Source organism: Numenius arquata, chromosome 7, assembly GCF_964106895.1.
Source record: "Numenius arquata chromosome 7, bNumArq3.hap1.1, whole genome shotgun sequence".
Classification (NCBI taxonomy): Eukaryota; Metazoa; Chordata; class Aves; order Charadriiformes; family Scolopacidae; genus Numenius; species Numenius arquata.
This window is the reverse complement of record NC_133582.1, coordinates 25,195,710-25,215,442: the sequence shown is the minus strand read 5'-3', so window position 1 is coordinate 25,215,442 and position 19,733 is coordinate 25,195,710. Positions and strand designations below refer to the sequence as shown.

General features: G+C 41.4%; 1 protein-coding gene across 3 annotated transcripts in view; it reads left to right on the top strand.

Annotated features, from left to right (window-relative positions):
* Positions 1-9,443: 9,443 nt before the first annotated feature.
* XPO1 (exportin 1) overlaps positions 9,444-19,733 on the top strand; it is a 40,702-nt gene continuing 30,412 nt past the window's right edge. The window contains exons 1-4 of one of the 3 annotated variants that reach the window (XM_074151085.1): positions 9,444-9,538; positions 10,221-10,276; positions 14,002-14,133; positions 17,828-17,929. In XM_074151085.1, the coding sequence (XP_074007186.1) occupies positions 14,008-14,133; positions 17,828-17,929 (228 nt within the window). In that variant the 5' untranslated portion in view covers positions 9,444-9,538; positions 10,221-10,276; positions 14,002-14,007. Of the gene's footprint in view, positions 9,539-10,220; positions 10,277-14,001; positions 14,134-17,827; positions 17,930-19,733 lie in introns of those variants that run through there. The other 2 variants (XM_074151086.1, XM_074151087.1) reach the window with 2 other exon arrangements.

The window sequence follows — 19,733 nt, the reverse complement described above, 5'->3', positions numbered from 1 at the left end:
CATAGAGAGGACACAGAGCTTCACCAATCTCATAAATAGCAGGAATTTAGTGAAGACATGGCAATCATCTTTGCTATATCTAATCCTAAATTGCAGTCTGAAGTTATTTTACTTGCTAGAGAGAAAAGATTGTCTCAGAAGTTAAAAATACTACACAAGAGCAGGTAATACCCCAAGACAATACGTCACCACAACTAAGTATTAGCAGTTCCATTTTAAATAGAAAGTGGACTTAAGTAATAGTCAATTGCCTAGAGGCAATTGTTCGATTTAACATTGAGAAAAGTTTATTGGGTACAATCAATAGTCTACATCAATGACATTTAGAGCACTGAACACTATGGACTATTTTATGTCAGATTCCCAAACCACCTTTACAGTTCGATTCTTATTTTAGAACACAAACCCTACTAACTACCCTTTTTGTAATTCTTAAGGTGCTTTAAAAGTTGAAATAGGTTTGACCAAAAAACAAAGCTAAGAAATAGTATAAAAAGCAGAAAAGCCAACCCTCTCCTCCCCTTTTAGAACTAGTTAATGTTTCAAAGCTTACCAGATCTGGTTTAACAGAAGGGTGACAACTTTGGGATCAGCTCCTTGCAAGATTTTATTAACCTGGGTTTATATTAGTCACTGTGTTAGCAGAAAAGCTCCGTTCGGGGACATACACATCAGACTTCACACCAATTTTCTAACACACAGTTCACAGCTGCAGATACTAGAATCACAGAGGTTAGCCTGTTAAAATTTAATTAAGGTGTATTACAGTTTAGTAGTTCTTGAAGAACTTAGACAATTTAGATAGATTGATAAATATAATGCAAAAGGAGCATTTTTATATAGTATTACTCAGTAACCTAAATCTGTGTTCACTTATGTATTTACACATTGAGTTCCATTATAATGGTTTCCAGTAAAAATTTTGTAAGCCCACTTATTTGAAAGACTTGATTGGGGGAAAGGGGAAAGTTTCTTATCTTTCCCTTAGCTTTTTGACCATATTCGGGCATCAGCACTATTTACGTGAATGTGACAAGCAAGATTCGGCTAGCAAAAGAATTCCATTGCCAGTGAAACACCACAAAGACTACATCTTAAAAAGACTGCAGATGGAGAATTTCTCCTTTGTAATAAACACTGTTTTTTCCCAGCATTGTTTCATTCCTTCTTAGAATCTATTTATCATGGATTCGTATGTACTGTGAAAAGTGATTTTACACTTTTAAGTTCAATGACTAATCTTTATTTACAGTTATTTTAATTATCTTAAAATCTTCATCAACAGTGTTTACAGTCCATAGCTTTAGGAAGCTTATTGATGAATATATCCCCACCTGGTTTTTCCTCAGCCACATTCTACATATTTCATACCTGTACTCTCTTTTCTTAAGTGTTAATTACTGATCACCTCCAAAATCTTGCCCATCTGTTTACAACATACAGATAATGATATACCCAGGCTTTGCTACAATATTCTATGAGCAGCCTCAAAATTACTTTAAGGCAGCCACTACCCTACTGCTGTTCAAAGTGATGCCCACAGATACTCTTTAATTATATTGTCCTTTCCTTTGCCCTGTCACTGAGAAAAGGCATATCTAATTTGCTCTCCACTTTCTCCCTCAGCTATTACTATTTTCCAAGTTTTCCCTTGTACTGAACTTCATGGCTTTTTTTCCAAGGACACATCAGTGTATATTTTCCCTCTCCACTCAGTTACATTCAATTTCCTGTTTCCAAGATTTTTAGATTATGTTGTATTATTTCTTCCTACTTGGTGTTTGTAACACCTAACTTAAGATCATGTGCAAATGTCGTTAATATTCTTATACGGCCTCTCTGAAATCATTGATCAAAACAGACAACTTACTTTCTGCATACAAGAATAAATTAAACTAAATGCAAAATTAGTTTGGCCAAACTTAGACAGTAGAGTCAAACAAAATTCATTGAAGAATAAAATGTATACATTGGAAGCTGTCCCAAAAGAAAAAAAAAAACAATTAAGAACAGCAGCAGATGCACAATGAGAAGAGGGATGCTTAGGCAGGATTAGTTCTGCCATTTCTAGAATGACACAAAGTAAGAGTGTAAGGACAGAACAACTTTTCTACATTCCTTTCATTAGCCAAACATATTTCCTGGTCCTGTCATATCAATAATCACAGAACTAAGTTGGCCAGCTGCATGAGAAAGTGGGAACTACAAGGCATCTTTCCCTGCTTTCAGGAGGAAGCTTCTGCAACGAACAGTGCATGGAAAAGCGAAAACTTTGCAGTCATTCCACCTGCCACACACACCCCCCACCCCAAATGAATGGTTTGGGGAAAAGACCTTTACTGAAGAATGAGGTAGAGGCCGAAGCTCTTTACAATGACACTCATGACATTAACAGATTGTTTTAGTTGTGCGTTGCCCAGACATCCTTGGAAATTTACAGCTGGCAATTTCCTGAATGCCTCACTCCCTTCACTTCAGCCTCACTCAACAGCTCCCTTCTCTTTTCCTTCACTTTATTCTCCTTAGCTGTATTTTCCTTCCTTCCCTGGTCTGTTTACTAAACCTACTTCACTCAGTAAAGAAATTATGACATTAACTTGATGTTTTTCTCTTATTTGTACAATTCCTCCTGCTTTCAGAACATCAGCTTTCCTAGATGCACACCACCTAGTGCTAGTATACCACCTAAGAAAGTAGTCCTGCTTCTGAAAAGCCTCAGGGGACCAAATTAACTGTAGCTAAAGATCTTCTGCTAAACTGCCAAAGAAAATTTGTGGGAAGGGTGTTCAAAAACCCAAAAAGCTTTCAATAGGTAAAAAATTATTTGCATAAAAGATAAAAGGAAAGAAGAGAGCTACATAGCTCTCTAGCTTCAGGGTAAAAGCTAGTAAACACTACTTGCCCATCCACACAATCTTTATTTTGTGACAGAGTACAGCAGCTCATTCCATCACCCATGAACAGTATGTGCAGGGATTAGACAAGCATTCAAAATATACTAACTGCCACAAATTGTAAGGCCCTTGTGAAGGACAAGCAGACTACAAAAATTTATTTACTTAATTCTGCCTATATACTTTACACCTCCATCTTGGGTTTGTAGTTTTCATGGAAAGCTAAGATTTCCTCAGAAAAGGTAGATAATAGCTCCTTGGAGTCTGAAGAGGAGATTGCATCATATTACATAGGATTATTTCCACACATTTCAGTCTTCCTTTTGCAAAGGCAAACTAAAGTAAATATTCCCATTAATTGCCAACTTCACTCACTCTATTTTATGTATTTCTTCCTCTGCCTAAGGAGTAGTATCAGTGATACTGGCATACATTCATACATATTTGGAAAAAAAAGTATTTATTAAAATAAGAGTTATGTATGTCAAATGAAGAAAATAATTTGATCACATCAGGAGTTCAACTGTGTTCAAAGAGACCAGAAGTAAGCCAAATTTCACATACAAAAATATTAGTGAATAATTATATACACTAATATATAACTTCTGAGTTTTTGCAAACAACTCAGGTTGGAAGGGATCTTAGGACATCTCTTGTCCAACCTCATACTAAAGGTAAGATCAACACTGAATTTGGACCAAGTTGCTTGTGGCTTTGATAGGCTTAGTTATCTTTACAGTGAAAAACAGTCTCCTCATCTGTAGTAGGAGAGAGTACTTCAATCTATGCCTATTGTCTCTTGTCGCCCTACCATGCTCTCAATAATGCTCACTCTTTCTTGTAAGCTCAACTTAGTTACTGGAGCTGCTAGTAGGTCTCCCCTCACTCATCAGTCTTCCAGGCCGAAGAAGTCTAGCTCCCTCAGTCTCTCCTCCATCCTTCTAGCTGGCCTCACATGGAGTTTTCAACATCTTTTTTGTACTGATGGACCAAAAACAAGGCACAGTGTTCCAAATGCAGCTAATGAGTGTCAAGCAGAGAGGAATAATTGCTTCACTTGATCTACTGGTTATGCTCCTGTTGATACAGCCTAGTATGCAGTTAGCTTTTATCACTACCAGGGCACACTGCTGACCTGAAACCCAAGCAAATTTTCCTATTGATTTCAGCAAGGCCTAAATACCAGACTGAACATCTAATAAAGGAGTCAACAGACAGGGAACAGTGGTAACAAAACAGCAAGCATAAGCTTACAACAACTACTGATACTCTATCTGTCAGAAAAGTTGAGATCCAGATATACTCATCCTGTTAAAATAGCTGCTTTTCACATGACTGCCCTCAGTTTCTGAACCAGCCTTTACCTAGCTCCTTATAGAAGAGAGATGAGAAGTATTCTATTTTCGCATAATACAACATATTCAGCCACAGCTTGCATAAAGACAGGAGGGCCATTTCTGAAAAAAGATTAAAATGTGTCACTTGAGATAAGCAGAGCCAGTGACACTGCTTCTTACTATAGGAGAGCTAGGAACTGTCCCCCTACTCAAGGGCAGGCCTTAGCTAACAAACTTGCAAAACTAATAAATCCTGTTGTGTTTGTTACTGTTGCAATTTATTAAAAGCACATCTCATTCTGGGGCATTACTGACACCTGATGAAAATGTGAAAAGTTGCATCTACTCTTCCGTCTTAAACAGAAATCCTTAACATTCAGTTTAACAAACCAACTCCAAGGATTTAAACTCTTTTCTCCTGCACAAAAAAGCTGAACAGCAGCAAATAAACAGAAGTGAACCTTCAGCACAGGCCAAAGGAGTTAAAGAATCTGACTTTTTGGTCTCATGTCAGTTTGTTTTGAAGACCAGGGCTAGCTAGAACATCAAACCACACATAGAGACACTGTTTATTCTAAGCACTAGAGTTACAGCCCTGTTTTTAACCCATCAACAGCTTGCTATATCTATCCCTTCTATTTGAATCACTTCCAAATTCCATCCCATCAACTACAATACTATCTTCAATTATAAGTCACAATTATAAGTCACTTCAATTATAAGTCATTACAAGTGGCTGCAAAAGCCACAGATGTGTTAATTCTTACACAAGCCAACCCATCAGAGCAAGATAAACAAGGTGAGTTAAACAAAGCACTTTGTTACCATTGTGACAGATGTTACAGGATGCAGTTATTTTTATGCATGATAAAAAAAAGTAAGTGTTCGCATTCCAGCTCTTCAAATCCTTAAATGCTGCAAAAATTTTCCAGAGATTTGACTTACAAATTAAGTACAGGGAAAAAAAACCACCACAAAACAAACAGCCCTCTGTTGTGACTGCTTTAAGACAACTGTTGCTTGTACGAAAAAAAAGTTTCTAAGTTACAGTTTCCATTTATAAAGAGCAGAATAATTCAAAAGTTATGAACTTACTGACTATAGAGACATCCCATAAATGTGGGTTACAAAGCTTCTACAAACACCTTCTTGAACAAAGGCAAGCTCAGACAATGTACACCTTTCCATCACACTTTCTCCTGCCCCCCACCTCTCCCGCTGACCTGTGACTATCCTGGTGGCATGGCTATTTCTCCAGTAATACATCACACAGGACCAAATTTGGTATCACATGATGTTGCATCTCCTCAGCTTCTGCCTGAAACATAAATGTGTATTGGGATACAAATGTGATTTCCCTAGCCATCCCAAAACTATATAGAGAAGAACCACATAACACAAACACAAAATGACAATTGAGGAACTGAAATCCCCACAGCAGTTTCAGAACTTGTAAGGCAGTCTAGACCATAGTTATCACAACAGTGTAAGCATGTGTAATTATAGTTTATTTATTGAAGTGGGTTATGATTTGGTTACTACTAGAAATCTTTTGGTCATTAGTACAGAAGCTTACCCTTAAAATGTTAGATTTCACAGAAGGAATGGTTTAAAAAATTGATATGGAAAAAATACAGGTTTTGAGCACAATCCAGTAGGTTCGCAGATGAACACACTATCTGTTAAGGTAGAAAGCTTACAGAAAGACTTCAAAAATACACAACTAAGTTTCTTTTTTGTGACTTTGTGGCAACAGCAGAGTCTCTGACTGTCCAGTTCCTTTCCAGTAGGATACAAACTTCACACAAATGATAATTTTGCAGTGATCTTTATATCAGTTGATATTTTCTGCATGATCATGCCACATGTCCTACAGTATTAGTATTAGGGAAGGCAACTAGACAGAAACTAATTTTCCTGTATAAAAGGAGCCTGCTGTTTTTCAGCTAAACTTTGATTTATTTAGTTTTGACAGACTTTCTCTTTAGTGATTCTCTACCAATAAGGAAGTGTCTGTTCAGACAGGAAACACATAACATCGTTGCTTGATATCTAGTATTGATTACGCAAAATGTCCTCCCTTTTTGGACTGTGATCTCAAAAGCAGCCTCAACTAAAGAAACAACTGCACTGGGGAACCAATAACCTCCTAAGAGGGTATCATTCCTCAGTTCAATTCTGAACTACTGCATATACTTTGCAATTACATAATTTCACGTAGTATTGTGGAGCTAGTAGCTTAGCTCAATTAACATAACGGAGTAAGCTCCTAGCATGAATATATGGAAACCTGTTGATGGACTCTTGGTTGAATGGGTTAGCGCTCACTTGAACCTACCAACATCTTAAATTCTTTTGCAGGAGCTAACTGATTTTTAAAGAAGCACGAAGCTTTATTTAAGGGTAAGCTTTAGGATATTGCCAGCAAGCACTCAAAACATTAGATACATAGCTATCATCTATAATGCAATCAAAATTACATGAGTTGTAGAGCACAAATTGTTCCAATAAAGTTACCAATGTTCTTTGATAAAACTTCAACATTCATGTAGAAAAACTTGAGAAAAAGCTTTATTAAGCTGGAGCTGTAGTTATCCCTCAGCTTAAGAAAATAAATACTGAAATGCTTTTGCCGACAAAAAAACCTTACAGGATAATAAAATAGTAGAAAAAGAAAATAAGGGATATCTAGGCAGCTTGAACAACTAATCATTCTAATGCTATTGAATACTTTATGTTTGCATTCATAGCTTATAGCATGATCCCAAAGCCATTTTCCAGATTATTTTTCCCCCCTCCCAAATGGTGTCTGTCTTGCAGGTGTCTTACCCTGTCCATTACTTTCTATACTCACTACATTCAGTTCTGCTAGAGATTTTTAGTAAACCCATAGATAACTTATCCTAGCCAGTTCAACAAAAAGCTTCTTAAAGCCTCTAGATGAAAAACAAACAGTAATTGAGAGGCTTATATTTCATACGCCAGGAGCTCAGATAACTACCAGGGCAAACCACTTGAAACAATAATTGATAAAGAAATTGTACATGGTGATATAAGAGCATAGATCTTACTACGTCTCTCCATTTTCCAATTAATTTTTGTAATTTCTATTTCAAATAACAGTCATTAATCAAAGGGCTTGGTTTTGTTAAACTAGTCTATTAACTTCTGTGAGTACCATTTTGCTTTACAGGTTGCTATAGTTTACAGTGTAAGAAAGTAGCTCGGCGAACACTACCAGCATCAAAAATTAAACTCTATATATCCCACTAAATACTCTGGAGTGGTCTGTGGGACTGCTAAGGACAATTTAAACCTTTTCCAGAAGACCAGTACTGGAACTTCCAGATCTTTGCTGTTCTTCCATTTCAGGGAAAAAAACCAAACAAACAAACCAAGAAACAAACCAAAAAACTACATGCACTCCCTAAAATCCTGCAAAAGCAAACATTTTACCCAGTTTCTCAAAGACAACTGCAGGCTTAGTTTTTTTCATTCAGGACAAAGATTACAACAACATAAAAAGACTCTGGTCTTATGAGCAAAAGTCAGCATTTCTGAAAGGATTGACTTCTTTGTGAAGTCTCAAGCTGAACATATACACAAGAGCACTATTTTTTTCTTTACAACTGTGCAAAAGAGCTTAAGCATAAGCTTCCCTCCTATATTCCTGGCCATAGCACAGGCGAACACCATCTCACAATGCTACAGAGCAAGTTTCCTTTGGATACCACCAAGAGGACATGGCATTCTACAAATCAAAACTGTCACTTTTATAAAAACTTTCACTGACAGTGTATTGCTGTCCCAAAATCACAATCAAAGGGAAAGTTTTGCTTTAGACTAGGTGATGAAAATTGCAAACCTTGTTCCTAGAAGGACATCTGAATACTTTGGAATATTATCGTCCTCATAGAAATTAATTACTTGTGTAAGTTATCTATAGCTATTATTTTCTCAAATAAAGAGATACAGCTTTGAAGAAATGCATACACAGGTACCAAGTACCTTGACTGCATGAGTTTTTCCATATGAAAGTTGGTAAGCACATTCTTCTGCTCCTTCAGGTAGCAATAGGAGACACAACCATAACCTGTTGTATTTGCGCCACCACCAAGCAGCCAGTCCCTGCCCTGAGATCACCCCTGTTCCCATCTGGTAGAAAAGCATTCCTCACACAGTTCAGAATTTCTCTTACTTGCAGGCAAACCAACCTTGCCTGAACCACACTTTGGAAAGCAGCTGTGAGAGACTGAGGAACACAGCTGCAGCAGCGAGCTGGATACCCCATGAACCATAGAGGATGGGAAACACACACCACCCTTCCAACCTGCACAGGCCTTGGTGGAGGGAAAAGAACTGCATAGCTAAGGCGTAAGCCAGCACCCGCTCCTCCACTGTTGCCCCTCCTACCCGCTTTTTACAGCTGAGCACTTAGCTTCCCATCAGCCTCGGGACACCAAAGCAGTGCCTCATCCCTGTGCTCAGCATCCACCTCACTGACCGCCTCCGCTCCGGAGAAGCGGACCTATGAAGTAAAACCCCCCACCGCCATTGCCACACAGCCCCACGACGCCGGTACCCCCTCAGACAGGCCCCTCCCAATCTCATCGCTACACTCCCTCGGAAACAGCGCCTCAGCGGTAACGGGACGCTGCCCGAAAGGCACCTTGAGCCCTCCTAAAGGGGACGAAAGCCCTTTCTCCTCACGGACCAGCCCCTCATCTTGCTCCCCGCTCAGGCATGAGCCCACGGCTCCCAACGGTCGCCGCCGCCCCTCGCGCGCCCTTCCCCTCAGCGGCCCCAAAAGCCGCGCTCAGGCACGCGCGTCACACCAAGCCGCCAACCAACCACAGCGCAGCAGCACCTGCGCCCGCGCTTTGTGAACGCAAGGCGGGTTCGCCTTTGAGTGACAGCTCCACTCGGCCTATCAGCCAGCAGCCATCCCCCCGCACTCCCCCCCCCCCCGCGCCCAAAGCGCTGCTGGAGAGGGGGCGGATCCCCTCCACCGCTCCCCCCCCGCCGTCTCTCGCTCCCTCCGCCCCTCTGAGGCGCGCAGCAGATCGACAGGCCCTCCGGCCAATGAGCGGAGAGGCCGCTTGCGCGGCGGCGGGGCCCGGGACCAATGGGAGCGGCGGCTGGGCGGAGGCCCGAGGTTTCCAAACGCTCCGCGGCGCCATGGGCTGAAAACTAAACCGAGATGGAATCTCCCAGTCTGAACCGGTTTGAGCCGGTTCCGAGTCTGTGGCATTAGGAGGGGGAGACGCGCCGCGCTCAGTCCCTGCTACCACCGCCGCCTCCGCCGCCGTGCGTGTGACCTGCTTCGTAGGGGAACCCGCAGGGGGAGCGGCCGGCGCGGCTGAGGGGGGCAAAGTTTAGCGCGGGCCCGGGGGGTGGGTGGGATGGGAACGGGGGTGAACTGAGGCGCCGGCCGGGCCGAGGGGAGGGCGGCAGCAACGGGAGTAGCCACTAGACCCAGCCGTACGGCCCCGGGCCTGGGCAGCCAGCCAGGCGGGAGAGAGAGAGCTAGGGCTCCGCCGAGCCGCAGCCGGGGCCACGAGGAAGGTAGAAGCCCCGTCCCCCCGCTCTCCCCTCCCTCCGCCTTGGGAGGCCGGAGCCCCGCACCGACCGCCCCGAGCGAGAGGAGGGAAGCGCGGCCCGTCCGCTGCGCGCCCGGCGGCGGGCGGCCTTGCTGCTGGGCTGAGGGGAAGGTGCGGAGCCCCGCGCCGAGGGCAGCGCCCGCCCGGGGGCCGCAGGCTTCTGCTGGGCGGCTAGTGCAGTCAGGCCGGGGCCCGCTTGCCAGGGGCTAGCGTGGGGAGGAGAGGAGTGGCGCTGGGAACGCACGCCCGGCAGGGAGGGGGTGCGCTCGGCTTAACCCCCCCTTCGGGTTTGTTTTTTTCTTTTTTTTTTTTTTTTTTTTTTGGGGGGTGCGGGGGGAGGCTTATTTTTGGTGGTGTTTATTTTCAATTTTTTTTTGGCGTGTGGTTAGAAACTTGGCTCACCCACCCCTACTTTTTGAAGGAAGAGGCTGTAAGAAACACCTAGGTAAGTAAGTGCGGAAAGGGGAGGGGGGGGGTCGGGAGGGGGTGGGTGCCGCCATGAGTAACGTGGGGGGGGGGGGCGGGAGGGGTACGTACGGCCTTCCGTGTGCCCGGCAAGGCTTGATTGTGGCAGGAGCGGCGTAGTGGGCTCCGAGGAGGAACCCCCCCCAGGGGCGGGTGGGGGTGTGTGTGTTTAAAATGGGGCTTGGGGTACGAGCATCCCCGGCCGAGCGGAGCGCGGATGCTGCGGGGAAAGGCGGCCCGGGGCGGGGGGTGGGGGTAGAGGGGGGGGGGGGGCGCCGGGGAGCCGCCGCGGGGAGGGGGCCTTGCCCCTCGTTACGAGGGGGCCGAGCGGGCCGGGGGTGGGTGGTAGGGTTGGGATCGGGCACGGGCAAAGCGAGGGACATAATCTGTAAATTATTAGGAGTGGAAGTTTCCAGAAATATTTTTTTTGTGTGTGTGTCTGTGCAGCAGTATTGAAACGTCCGCCTGCATCACGTGGGGGCCCCTCTATAGAGCCGAGGGAGGGAGCGGAGGGAGGGGCCGCGCCGCCGCCGGCCCGCCGCGCTCCGCAGGGCCCCGGCCCGCCCGCCGCCCCACCGGGGGCCCCGCCGCCGCTCTTAACCCCCACCTACCCCCCCCCCCCCAATCCTCCCTGCCCCTGGGGCGGCCGGAGGCGGGTGAAGGCCTCCCTCCGCGCTGGGTGGGTGTTGAGTTATTTCGGGTGCGGCCCTGGCGAAAAACCGAAGGCTGCGAGGTGGCGGGCAGGTGAGGGTGAAGCGGGGCGGGGGTGTCTCGGCGGCGGGCACGGGCCTGGGTTGAAGGAGCCGCTTCCCTGCGGTGGCTGGCCTGCCGTGGGGAGCGCCTCTGCGATGTGCTCCCGTTCCCTGTCGTGCCGCCGGAGGAATTTACAAGCGATGCAACTAATTCGTTGGAAGAGGGTAGATGGGCGGTCAGTCGCTTGCGTTCGGTAGTGGAATTGCACGCTTAGGAAAGGGGCAGAGATCCTCTCCTTGGGGTTTTGGGGTTTTGTGTTTTTTTTTTCATCGCTGCCTCTAGTGAGCTTTAAGTAGCCGGGTTGAAGGTGCTGTAGGGTTCATTGTGAATACTCAGCATTTTTTACTGTTAAAATGTATGCTTTTAGTCCTGTGTGCTACATGCTTAAATGAATCGGGTATATCGTAATAAGCTAACTGTTGTGTTAATCTTAAAGGTCCAGGGTCATCGAGAGTTGGGATAGCTATGTAAACAGTGCTGTAAATGCAGTTCTTTTGACCTTCGGTAGATGTCAGATTCTTGCTATGTTGTAGTTCAGATATATGTATATATTTTTAACTTTCTCTCTTCGTTTGTTTCTGTTTCCCCATTTGTTGGGAGTATTGAATAATTGATTAGTGGTGCATCCTAGAGCTGAGGTCTAAACCTGTTTTGGGGTTCAGGCATGATAGAGGGGGAAAAAAAGTATAGGAGTATAGTAAATCAAAGATAATAAGCTTCATGTGGGCACGCTGTTAGGAGTGGAAAATGGAGTTGATTGCAGTTGGTATTGACCACAAAGCCGCCATTTCTGTATTTCAGTTTGCGAGTAGGTAGGTCATTCTGAAGATAATACTGGGAGTGGCAAAGGGCTCTATTCAAAACATTTCCTTTCTGCTTCCATGTGGTTAATAACTTCTCTTGGTCACGTGGCTCCTCGTTTGTACTCTTAGGGCTGCGTAAAAACCACTGAAACAGGCTTAAATCTGAAATGAATGGCACTACCTGAGGAATGACTGATTTATGAGGTTTATTGTAGTTTGAAAACTGCTTTCCTAGCTCACGATTCAGCCATGGGGGCCAGATGTGAACAAAAAGGGGCGTGCCCGATAGCATGCGTGTCTGGGGGGAGCATTAGCCGCTCTAAGCTGAAGAGCATATTAATTGGTGCAATTTCCCTCTAGTAGTGCTGCTGGCTGACCCTCTGCGAGGGGAAATTTTCAAGCGTCCTTCTGAGTTAAGAGAACAAAATGAGCCTTCCCTGCTGTTTTGTTTCTGGCTTCCATACTTAACATTACAACTTTGAAAACTTTAGGAGTTGGGAGGGAAGGACAGATGTGGAGTCTTAGTGTATTTCGGTTTCTATTTGATGTCTATTGCCTTCTGTATTTCCAGGTAGATGTTGTAAAAAGGCTGACTGGATGTTAAGATGGAGCCCTCAAAACGATTATGTTAGTGTAGTAATACTCACTAAATGAGGGTTTTCGTCTAAATACAATCAAAATGTTTGGTTTTTTTGAAGTTAACATCTTTCTATATAGAAGTAAATGAAATTGCTTGACGCTATTTGCAAATATGCATTTCTAAACAAAAGATTTTCCTAGTCTGCATGCTACAGTAGGACTTTCACTTAATTAGTAATTGCTTGGGTTGAGGCACAGGTTTATCTTGCTCTTTTATGAGCATGGCTTAAATATGAAAGGCATAAAACAAATTCTTATTTACACATGAAGTTTTGTTAGCAAGAGTAGGTCTGACTTCTAGCTTACTCTAAAAAAGGGGTTCAGGAAGAATTCAGATTGTATCTTTCTGAGTATGCAGATAGCTCTAGTGTAACTTTTTGACTGATCTTGCTGTTCACACTTCTGGCTGTTTCTCAAGTGAGCAGTTTTATATGAAATTTGTAGCTTTAGGACAGATTCTTAGAAGGAGGGTGAATGGCAGAGAGCTGCGGTAGAGGAGAGGGTAGGAATATGTGTTACAGTTGCCAGTGACTGTAAGCAGAGGGCAATAAACTTGATGAGGTGCTTCCAGCATGGGGGGTGATGTGAAAAAGTTAGACTGTAATTTACCATCCACAATTCTGTGGTTCTCGGCTTATTTTCTTGCTTTTTGTGATTGCCTTTATCTTGTACCAGTCTCTGGCTAGAAAGCATCTTAAGTGCACACCCACAGTCACACACCCCCCACCTGACTTCCTTTGCATAATATTGAGGCTGCTATATCTAGGACAAAGAGTTAATGCATGTGTCGCTGCTTTTATGGGACCTGAAACCTCCAGTAGAATTCCATTTCGGCTTGAAGTGATCTAACGTGGTATATGAAGTAACCTGCTGACTTAACAGTCCCGTTACTTCATCTTCTCAAAGTGCCTTCAAACAGTCAACTTTCTTGGTTTCAATGGTAATTTTTTACTTGTATGAAGTTAACTTGTAAGTTTTTTTTTTTTTCCCCCCGAGTATTTGAAAAATGCTCTCTGGCTAATTTCTTACTGTGTATGTAGATCACATTTCGCTTCTATAACCAAGCTTTTAGAACTGATCTTCTACATGTGCATGTTGGCCTCGGAAACTGAAAATTTGACTGAGGTTGCTAGCATGGGTTTTGGTTGTAATGATGCTTGGTATTTTTGCCAGCAAACTTACTGGTTTACGCGTGTTTAGGGATTGATGGGGTCAGTACCTGCATTGAAATAAGTTTTAGCTTGCAGATAATACAGCACATTGACTAGTCGGACCGTTATCATGTGTTATACCTGCTGGATTTAACTGGGGTAGTGATGTGTGAATTTCTCAGAGTTTGTCCTCCTGCTTGCTCAACAATGGAAGGAGTGTTGTATTCAGTGTTACCTAGTACTGCTGCTAACATAGGTTGTTTTATTCAAATGAGATGCTTAAGTTGAAGCACTTGCTTTATAACTACATCTAATATTAATTTCTTATTAATTGATGATATTTTTTTTTTGTTTTGCAGTAATCTATGCCAGCAATTATGACAATGTTAGCAGACCATGCAGCTCGTCAGCTGCTGGATTTTAACCAGAAACTGGATATCAATCTCTTGGACAATGTGGTGAACTGCTTGTACCATGGAGAAGGCGCACAGGTAATGTGGACTTAGACCTTTGTTTATTGACCATGTTTAACCTTAAAACAAATCAGTTGAGCAAATTTAATTCACTTAATAAAAATCAGTAATATTAGTGAATTTATTCTGCTAGTGACTGGAATATCACTGGTAATTCATGTGCTCTGGTTTAAAGGCAGGCCTCATGTAATGAACATTGAAATGACACTTAGAAAAATGTTAGTTTAGTGTGTGTTCATTTCTAATGTGCCTTCTGCTCTTTAAAAGTGTGAGCAAGTACAGTTTGGTAAGGGCACTTCTGCTTGCAGCTCAAGTTCTCTGACTTAGTTCTTCAGGAAGGTTTGAGTTACCTGTTATTTATTCTCATGGACAGGATTGTGAAGTCATAAATTTAATGTTAGCTTCACTGAAGGATTGTATTTAAAGGAAAAATCTTAATTATGTTGTTACTGTATTTGTACTTATAAAGAAGCATGTCACACATTTGAAAGAAGACTTTGTCCTTTCTTGTTTCTATTCCCCCCCCCCCCCCCCCATTACTGTTTGTCCGTACAGGTTCTTCTTGCACTCTTTTTCTTTGGACTTAGTGTGAATTGTGAAGTCTTAAGTTTATATTGGGGGAATGTGTGCATTTGTGTGTTTGCGTAAATTGTCTTCAAAGTGAATCTTGTATTGCTTTTATCTTATTTCCAAAGTAGTTCAAAAAATGTACTTAAATGTTGAAAGCAAGTATTGCTACAAGGGTGTTGGCATAGTTCCTCTTCTGGCAAATTTTAATTGTTTGTGCTTAACAAATTGGGGGTTTCAGTGTCAGGCATCTCTTACTAAGATATTCTTGCACAACAATAAGTGAATTAAAATGAGACAAAGTAGCTGATGCTTTTCTATTCCTTCCAGCTGTTAGAATAAACGAAATAATATATACTTGCTTATACTTGTTTTGTGTATCTTTTTTTTTTTTTTAGAAAAAGTTTTTGTAAGGCTTACTAATCTGAATTCCTGCAGGTTCTGAAATACCTTGCTGTTTTTTGAAATATTTGCTCTTTGAATTTCCTAAATCCAAATAGTTATTAGCTGTAGTTCTTAAAATGATTGTATGACAGAAAACTGCTTGTAGCTTTTGCCATAAAAGTATGGACTTCTGAGTGCTTGTTTTGCCTTACAAAGTAGGTGGTGCTTATAGTATTGTTGGGTTTGAATGGGGTTTAAAAAGTTGGGAAGGTTTATAAGGAGAATAGAAGATTAACACTAAATCCAATGACCAAATTGCCATTGTTCTGGTATTGTGAGAAGCTGCTTCATTTAGAACAGCTGGATATAGTCTCTGGTATTTAGAAAATTGCTGCAATGAGAAGCAAAAATTCAAGAGGTGGCACTTAACTGGCAAAAACGGATTATGATATAACATGTAACATTTTACTGAAAATTTGGTTTGCTATTTTAGTGTGTTTCCAAAGGTGGAGACATGTTTCAGTGAGCCTACGAGCTCTTACGTCTTCCAAGGAGTTCAAAAGTTCCTGTGGGGAAGAAAGTGCTTCTCTTCAGAGCCTGGTGGCTCAAATCATGACTTCAAGGTTGACAGGAGTAATAGAAGTTGAGGAAACCAATTATTAAAATGGGGAGATTAGCAATAGTTTGCCTGGAATAGAGAAATGTTAGGGTAAAAAAGGTTTAGAATGCAGCCTGGATGGCTGCATGCTGAACTTGCTTTCAGATTCACCTGTCTCCTCCTTGGGCTTAATTCTTATCTCTGCTTGCAAAACTCTTCCCTGCTGATCTATATCAAAAGAAAGAAACTCTTTTCTGTCCTAGACTTTTACCTTTTTTTTTCCCTGTTCTTAGCTTTTTTGGTATACTTCTCTGAAAAGAATGCTTGTCCCCAACCCCACCCCAGTGCAACACATGGCTAAGGAGACCTTAGAAAACTCATAGATTTTTACCTGGACTCATCCCAGACTCTTAATTCCATTGGTCTGTTAGACCTTCACGTGTCCAGAAGGATTATTTGCTAACTGATTTTTTTTTTTTTTTTTTGGTAGCAACAACACAGGCTTTGATCTTGAATTAAGCATTACTGATAAATTTATACTGTTTTTATGAAACTTAAGGAAGTGATACCCAGAAAAGGGGTTAGTGGGTATGAGAGCAAACTTTTCAGGGCTTGGGAAAGGATATTCAGCATCTGTATTTTGTTGGTGTTGAAATTTGATCCTGTGATAATGTCACCAGTGTTAGAAGCACTAAGGAGGCCAGTATAAAAACACACTCAGGTTGAACCTGGAAATAATACAGCTATTCTTTCCCTCCTACGCTAAACTGCATCAATAGTGCTGTTTTTTTTTTTTTTTTTTTTAAAAAAAGCTCTGATGTCACACTGAGAAATATGGTTATACTGCTTTGGGATATTCCTTTTAATATTTGTGTGGTACTTCTCCATATCAAATCTACAGGGAGTTACGTGCTAGTCAAAGTCAGTATCAGGCTGGGAATCGCTCCGCTATCCTCAAGTATATTAAGTAGGAATGCCAGTATTGTACAGATATTTTAGACATCCTGTCTCTTTGCTGTTGTAGCTTTCAGTTTTAATTCAGTAAATGCCATACCCAATTTGTCCATTTCTTGCATTATGGATTTGGGGTCTTGATGGGGTTTCTGTCTTACTGAAAGTACATGTTTTCTTAGACCGGTTGATGATTAGTTCAAGTACGTTCTTGTAGCAGACTAGAAATCTGCATAGCTGTCATAAGTTCTAACTGTTGAAGTTAATCCTAAGTAAAGCTTTAACTGCTTTGTAATGCCATTGAATTCACAATGCAGTGAAAGAATAAATGAGGTTCTGTTAATCGTGATGTAAAATGTTAATCTTGTTGATAAGACAGTGTCTGATGCTTGTAGGTGATATAATTTGCAGCAAGACTTGTCAGTACATTGCATTTTTAGAAATAGCTAACATCATTTGGCTCCCTAAAAAATGTTTATGGGCATCCAGGCTTTTGAAAAGGATAGCTATAATGAATTCAGTATTTCAGTGCGTAATTGCTTCAGATGAGGTCTTGCGAGTTACTGAAACCATAGTGTCTAGTACAATAATTGGTAATATCAGTCCCAAGGAAGAACAAGCCATTAGTACAACCAACTACCTTCCTCCCCCCAATCAGTTTTTACTATTGTTTTGTAAGCTGTTAGATACATCAAGGGATTCCTCAGAAGTAGGGATTGGAGGCCTCTAATGCTCCACTCTGTGGTACTTCAAAATAAAATCAACAGTTCCTACATCAACAACTTTGCAGCATGGTACAGTACTCCTTAAACTAGCATTTTATATGAATGCTTCCAGTAGAAATAGAAAGTTTGGGTGTCCTTGAATAAAATTCTGTCTAGATGACTTTCTTGAATGGGAGAGAACTTCGCTCCTTAGTATGTTTTCCCTGTAATGTGTATTGTTTTCACATGTTCACTGCTGAACCATTCAGCATGGAAGAGTGGAAGTAAGTAAATGACTGTCTTGCATCAAGGTGTTTTTGGAGTTTGGTTGTTAATAAACTTTAACCGTCACACAGAAGGGGGCTTAAGGGACTTGTTGCTCCTAATTGAGTTCTGCCTAACTCTTGGATAAATGCTTTAAAAAGGTGTTATATTGATGTCTTCACTGACAGTATATATTTTCATAAATAATCTAATACTAATGCTTTTTTATCAAACTTACTTTTAGCAAAGAATGGCACAGGAAGTCTTGACTCACTTAAAAGAACATCCTGATGCGTGGACAAGAGTTGATACTATTTTGGAGTTCTCTCAGAACATGAATACCAAAGTAAGCAAATTAACTTTTATTGATTTGGTTTTCTTCTTTCTTCCATTCATAAACTTTGAGGAAGGTATCTCATTTTTAGCCATAGACTCTCTTGATTCAAACCACATTCTTTTTATTGTTTTCTTCCCAAAGCTGGCTTTAAACAAGAACTGTAAATGGACAGAATATTTAAACCTCCTTTTACGTTGACAAGAGATTTTCTCCTTTTTGTTTTTTTTCTTTTTTTTTAAAAAAAAGATGATTTAAATTGGAAATGCAGGTGTTTTTTTTTCAAGGCACATACAAGCATAATGCCAGTTCCAAAGACTGGTGTGTGTCTGTATACATCTGAGTAATGAAAAGTCTCCTAGAGTCACATTTTGTCCTTGGGTAAGTGCTTGGCTGTTTTTCCTCGTAATGAGAGCCATGTGCACGTGACTGAGGAGGCAATTTGTCCCTAGGTCTACTAAAGACAAAATAGAAACCTTATTAGGCCAAGATTTTGAGCAATTGATGAAAGTTAAGCACCCCAAACTCTTTGTAGTATGAGATTAGTCTTTACTAATACGCAGAACACATTTTCTTTGTACTGCTGTTTTAAATCCGTCCATCATGGTAGAGACTAAAAGGGGCAGCATTCAGTTTTTTTTTTCTACAATTTTAAATGCTTTACTTAAGACTTCCGAAGTTTGAACCAAAAAGTTGATCAAAATGTGTTTTCAGTGTCTTAAAGTTGATAATTATTCTTCTCAAATAACCGATGTGCATGTTTTTCTGCTTGATACACACTGTGTTCGAACAGAAAATGATCGTGTTTGGGTGGCTTCTGAAATCAGGCGGTATTCATGAAACAGTTCCATTTTTTTTCATTGCTCTCTGAAGTTTAGGGGAAAATGGTTTAAAGAACTTCCTCAAAGTGCTAACCTTTAAGTAACAGTGTTTGCCTGTTTGCTTGCCTGGTAAACTTTGCTTTTTATACTGACAGACGTTACTAATGTTTAAGTTGATTTATCAACAGTATTTTTAAAAACTCAAATTTGTCTTGTGAAAAATGAGATGATTAGAGGAACAGAAAGAAAGCAACAGGTAAAGAATTCTTCAATTTACATAAATTGCAAATGATTTGGTGCTAAATTTATGCACTATGACATTTGGCTTTTATGCAATCATATTTTTTCTTTAATTAAAGCTGTTAACACTACCTGATATTAATCATAATGTTCCATTATGTTGATTGCTTGTAATAGGAAGAAAAGGGGTGTCTTCCTGTGCAACTGACACAGCTAGGCTTTGACGGCAGGCCTCCACAAGGTCTACCCTTTTGATTCCCTTTAACTGAATTCTGTTCATCAATTGTTTTTGTTTCTTGGGAGGTGGGAGGGAAAGGGATTCGGTGCATAGAATAAGTAATAAGGGTACCATAGAAATTTCAGCCATAGGGATCATTTCATACTTTTTCAGTCTTTGCTGTTACCTGTCCCTCATCTTCATAACCAAGCAGTGAATTGCTATTAGGCAATTAGAAACAAGCAAAACAAGAGCAAATTAATTTTGAAAGACTTCTGTTTTATGTGCAGTTTAAATGTGTTTGCATGCACTGTTGCAATAGTTGATTAAAAAGTAAGCTTCTGATAATTCAGATGGCAAAACTTGCAATTGGTGCCAGTGACTTTTTGGGGGGTATCTTGTTATCAGGGAAATACCAGAAACCGGAACCATCAAATCAAATGAAGCTTAAATAAAAACCCCAGAAAGCCCTTTGCAGAGTGTTCAGGCAGGCTGATGAGGCCTTCAAACATGGTGTGGCAAGAAAGATATGTAGGGG